We start from the raw sequence: 5636 nt of genomic DNA on the forward strand, positions 1-5636 counted from the left end.
TTCCTTCAGACTTTCCAGTCTCTCTCCACCTCCTGTGAATCTCCAGATTTGCCAGCTGGAGCTGTTGTTCTTCCTCAGCGTTCGATCGGAGCTGTGACTGACCGCGTGTCTGAGCTGAGAGAAAACATGGAGAAGCTCCTGAAGGACACATGGCCTGTGATCTCTGCCACAGGTACCTGACAGAAACATAAAAGCAGTTGCATGGTGTTTGTATTCAGGTCTGATGATGTTTAGGTTTGTTGTTTTTCCTTTTTGTTAGTGGGTGCTGCAGATGTTGTACTGCCGCCTGTGCCAAAGAAGAGAAATGAGTTTTTACTCTGTGAGTAAAAGATTTAATCCTCTGCAGTTTCACAATACACTGATGCATTGATAATGAACTGGATATCACAAGGTTAATGTTAATATTACCTTTGCTCTTCCATCAGATTGCCGTCCTTTAACACTGGATCAGAACTCAGTCTACAAATACTTGTCCCTTTCACAAAAAAACAGGCGGGTGACTCGTGAACACTTTGAGAAATATTATTCTGCTCACCCAGACAGGTTTACAAATGTCATGCAGGTGTTGTGCAGGGAGGGATTGTCAGAGCGATGCTACTGGGAGGTCAGTTGGAGTGGTGGCACTTGGTCAGTGGCAGTGTCGTACAAAGACATCAGCAGAACATATGAGTCCGAGTTTGGAAAGAACAACAAGTCATGGAGTTTAGTGTGTTCACTAGGCTGTTATGTTTTCCGACACAACACAAAAAGCGAGTTTGTGTCAGGTCCTAACTCCTCCAGGATCGGAGTGTTCCTGGATTATAAAGCAGGTACTCTGTCTTTTTACAGCATCTCTGACACGATGACTCTGCTCCACACAGTCCACAACACGTTCACTCAGCCTCTCTATCCTGGCCTCGGGCTGAAGAGTGCTGGATCTAGCACTGGACATTATGCAGAACTGATGAAGTTATGGTGATCAGATTTATATTGAGGCGGGGGTTTTTGCTGCAAGTGGCCCTCCAATATAACTGGATACCATGTGATAGATGAGAGGATGTGATTTTACAGGAGTGACCCTGATTTTCTGATCCTGCTAAAGTGCTTAAATATAGTTTTTGCCTTTTGTTGCAGAGTTTAGTCTGTAGCTTTCAGTAGCAACAAGAAATGCTGCAAGAATTGACTAATATTTAGATGAAAGTTGGTAAAACTCTGCAGCTTCAGTCTAGCACTTTGAGTAACAAAAGGCCCAAATAAACCAGTCTCCTCGTTGCAACAGCTCAAACAGTTGAGGTAAAATGGTAGAGAGGTGTGTGTTGGTAAACACATGAGTTAACTGAGTTTTTCCTCTCACTTTTGCTTTCTCAATTGAAACTCCTCGCTCCTTGGGGTTTTCAAATATTTCACATTAGCTTTGCTGAATTTTAAAAATGGACTTTTAAACTATGTGTTTGTTTTGTTTGTTAAATATGTTTGGTTGACTTATTTCACTGTTTTGCTTTTTATTTGTTCTATTTTGATTGCCTGCTTTTAAAATACTTAGTTTAAGATCAAATATCTTGCTCAGAAATGGTGACACTGTCATGAATCAGTTTGTCATCAGTTACTTCAAGCTATATGAGCTAGGCTACAACTCTAATTGATATTATGTCTTAAGTTATTAACATTATCTGGCACATGTATATGCAGAAGATTATGTTGATCTTTTTTTAAATAAATGATTGATTGAATAAATAAATGCATACACACAACTTAAAATGTATGGTTTACATTTGTGTCTGTTCTGTGGCAGAAAAACCTAAAAGAGGATTATTATTTTATTTTTTTTAAGTGTAAAGTTTTGGAGTTTTTACAAGGAAAGGCTCAAGTACTGTAAAACATCTCAACAATTGTCCAAATTATTTGCCACATTTTGCCATTCAAATTAAACGTTTAATTTTTCTGCAGGGCTGTATTATTAGTGCAAAGCTCAGTGTAGTGTAGTGGTTGTCTACTGTTCGTGTTGAATGAACAGTCACTTAAAGAGTTTAAAATCTGCCAAGAAAGCAAGCAGCAGTTTGAGGGCGCGTTACTTCCTGGAAAATAATAAGAATTGACAACAGAAGTAAATGCAAACTGGGTCATAAAAATGAAATAGAAGAGAAATGTTACACTGGCAAGACGTTAATATAATGTCAAATGATAAGGGCTATCGTTTTTCGATATTTCAGTGTAGCCTAATATGTGGGCAGAATACAGCGTCCATCGTTTGTAGCACTGAAGACGGGGATTCCCTGAAGGTGCCTTAAGCTGAACTGTGTTACACAGTCTTGACTGAGCTTGTAACACTAATGCCGATATACTGTCGTTGATATGACTCAGTTAGTTTGGTAAAATATAAAAGTTAAATAGATGAAAGAAGGTGAAAGTTTTAATAGTTGTCGGACTTAATGTGAACACGCACAAGGATGAGTTGGGGCAGTACCACTTGACTGAAAAGCCCCGCCTCACTTAGTTCCCTTTTCCGTTCTCAGTTTTTTTTTTTCTTTTTTTTTTTTAAGAAAAAACGAAACTTATGAGCGTTTTTCTCTGCACGTGCGAAACTCAACAGAATGGCCGCACAGCAGCCGGAGCGCGGAGTGGAGTTGGACAACAGTCAGTTCTGCTGTGCGGTGTGTCTGGAACTGCTGAAAGAGCCCGTCACCATCCACTGTGGACACAGTTACTGCAGAAGCTGCATTGAGGGATGCTGGGACCAGGAAAAGAAAAAGGGAAAGTACAGCTGCCCTCAGTGCAGGGAGACGTTCAACTCAAGGCCTGCCCTGCGGAGGAACAACATGCTGGCTGAGGTAATGGCGCGCAAAGTAAAAGTGCCGCGAAAACAGTATGTTTAGATCATTTTAGTTTTTCGTACAATTCTAAGAAAGAGCTCAATCATACAGCTGTCTTTATGAATACACTCCATCCCTGTAGGCAGAAGGCAGTGTGGGATTATGAGGTTTAGAAAATATGCCATGAAAGAGGCTTCGCACTGCGTTCTGAGTGCAGACTCTGCGTGTTTTCTGTGCTGTACTCTGTTATCTGAAGGATGAAAGCTGTGTTACACACAGACTCTTTGATTTGGTCCCTATGAACCTAGTGGTGGATATTAAATACAAATATTAAAGACTGAAGAAGATACAAAAAACTCTGGAGCAGGTTTAGCTATGACATCATTATGATGCCAAGCTTGGTTGCAGTAAAACAACTGGTGTAAAGACTGATACAGTCCATCGGTTCAGCTATTACTATTAGTTTTTTTTTATTTTTGAATGGCAAGAATTACTCAATATTTTGGCTCCTAACACCTGGAATCTATAGAAGAAAAATGTGCCTTTTTTTTTTTTTCATTACATGTGCTGCCAGCATGAACCACACCTATTGTGAAGCCTGAGTGGACGCACACTCTATCTGAGGGAAATCAGTATTTCTCACCACCTTCTTTTTTTTTTTTTATCATCCCCAGGTTGTGGAGAAGCTGAAGATGACGAGCACCCAGCAGGATTCTCCCTCTGCTGCTCTGGCCTGTGCAGGTCCAGCAGATGTTGCCTGTGATTTCTGCTGTGGGACCAAACCTAAGAAAGCCACCATGTCCTGCCTGACGTGCTTGGTGTCTTACTGTCCAGCTCACCTCAAGCCTCACTACAGCGTTGCTGTTCTGAAGACGCACCAGCTGGTCTCGGCTACAATCCCACTGCAGGACAAGATGTGTACCAAGCACAACAAGCTGATGGAGGCCTACTGTAAGACGGACAAGATGTGCATCTGCTATCTGTGCACTATAGATGAACATCAGAGACACTGTATGAGCTCAGCTGCAGCAGAGAGGGCTACTGAACAGGTAGAAACAAAAACTGTCGTCAGACTTTTAAAAGTGGCCTGCACTGAAACACATGGACATGTTTGTTATTTGTAGTATTTATCCAGTTTTTATTATCAGTGGTGTTTTGTTATGATATGACTGAAACATTCACAATGTTGCACCGACGATTTCTTTCAGAAACAGCTGATTGTGACTCAAAAGAGAGTCCAGGAGAGATTCCAGGAGAGAGAAAAGGAGCTGAATGAGCTGAGTCAAGCCCTGAAGGATTTTAAGGTATGGAGTCAGTAATATGATCCTCTGTGTGTATTGACCACTACAGTATGGGGGAAGTCTTGTCCAGGTGTTTTGATATGTGGCAGGTGACACTGACCTCCTTTGTCTTCCTTAGTGGACAACATTGTCTGCATCAAAAAACCGTCATAGAAATATTACATATTAATATCATTTTCCACTTTCACTGATTTTTATTTTTTTAATTCAACATCAGTATTGATCATAAGTACCAAATATTCAATCATTTTCAGGATTTTTAACCCTTTAAATGCCGGTTTGCATAAAGTCACTGTTTCTATGGAAAAATAAATAAATAAAAGTTGATTTTTTAATAATATCAGTCTGGGATAGGTCAAAGATTAGCAACAACATTCATTTTGATACATTATTATTTATTATGCAGTAACAGATTCGTTTTTTTTATTTATTAGTATTTTGTGTACTCTGCGTATTATAGACATATTACAGGAGGTTGAATTTCCAAAATTGCCCAAAAATACACACACTTGGAAAAATGAAAAGATGATGAAAAAAAATGTCCCTAAGAATGCATACGGGTCAATAACGTACACTGAAATATTGTCTGACATTAATCCCTATATTAACTCCAATCCATCAGTTTAAAAGTGAATGCTGTTTCCAGTCTAAATGTCATGGCTACCTTTATTTGTACATAGTGGTAAATGGATTGTGCCTTTTTAATTTTATTACCCTAATCACCTCTATAGATGTCTGTATTTAACTTGTTGATTCAGAATGAGAATGGATGAGATGAGAAGTAAAATGATTGTACAATGACATGTACAAGGTCCAAAAACAAAATCTTGTTGTTTTTTCTTTGTATAAACAGAGTTGCACACAGACTACAGTGAAGTCCTGTGATAAGATCTTTGATGATCTGACCTCCTCCATAAAGAAAAGACGCACTTTGATGAAGCAGCTAATCAAAGCCCGGGAGAAGACTGCAGTGGCTCAGGCTGAAGAGCTGCAGCTGCAGCTCGAGGAGGAGGTCACCAAGCTGAAGAGGAGAGACGCCGACCTGGAGGAGCTTTCTCATATAGACGACGACATTCATTTCATTCAGGTACCAGACGCTGTCAGTGTGGTGGAGAGCAACTTTGTGTCTTTTTTTTTTTTTTTAGCATTTCTATGAGTTGGTTAAATTTTTCAGTTCCACATGGCTGAATAATCATTGCTGCACAGCCAAAGCTCTCCCATCTGTAACTGTAGTTGCTTAAAACAAAGCTCAGCTCTGCTCGGGTCGTTTTTCTCAGCGACATGGCTGGATGCATTGCCCTAAAGTGACATCTGCTGGCCACATTTTGACATTATAATGTATGATGACTGTACTGGAATATCTTGATTGATTTTTTTTTGTCTTTCCTCTGGTGTCTGACTTACTGAACTTCCTTCAGACTTTCCAGTCTCTCTCCACCTCCTGTGAATCTCCAGATTTGCCAGCTGGAGCTTTTGTTCTTCCTCAGCGTTCGATCGGAGCTGTGACTGACCGCGTGTCTGAGCTGAGAGAAAACATGGAGAAGCT

General features: G+C 40.2%; 2 protein-coding genes across 2 annotated transcripts in view; both read left to right on the forward strand.

Annotated features, from left to right (window-relative positions):
• The window catches only part of LOC111661704 (E3 ubiquitin/ISG15 ligase TRIM25-like), a 13266-nt gene extending 11543 nt beyond the window's left edge, over window positions 1-1723 (forward strand). The window contains exons 13-15 of the mRNA XM_087176381.1: window positions 7-172; window positions 260-319; window positions 426-1723. Of these exons, the coding sequence (XP_087032507.1) occupies window positions 7-172; window positions 260-319; window positions 426-958 (759 nt within the window). The 3' untranslated portion in view covers window positions 959-1723. The remainder of the gene's footprint in view (window positions 1-6; window positions 173-259; window positions 320-425) is intronic.
• Window positions 1724-2524: 801 nt separating this feature from the next.
• LOC111661706 (E3 ubiquitin-protein ligase TRIM47-like) overlaps window positions 2525-5636 on the forward strand; it is a 3927-nt gene continuing 815 nt past the window's right edge. The window contains exons 1-5 of the mRNA XM_087176382.1: window positions 2525-2807; window positions 3464-3838; window positions 3998-4093; window positions 4944-5177; window positions 5509-5633. Of these exons, the coding sequence (XP_087032508.1) occupies window positions 2571-2807; window positions 3464-3838; window positions 3998-4093; window positions 4944-5177; window positions 5509-5633 (1067 nt within the window). The 5' untranslated portion in view covers window positions 2525-2570. The remainder of the gene's footprint in view (window positions 2808-3463; window positions 3839-3997; window positions 4094-4943; window positions 5178-5508; window positions 5634-5636) is intronic.

This window comes from Seriola lalandi, unplaced genomic scaffold (assembly GCF_002814215.2).
Source record: "Seriola lalandi dorsalis isolate HSWRI2012SDOR001 ecotype SW California unplaced genomic scaffold, Sedor1 jcf7180002054549, whole genome shotgun sequence".
NCBI lineage: Eukaryota > Metazoa > Chordata > Actinopteri > Carangiformes > Carangidae > Seriola > Seriola lalandi.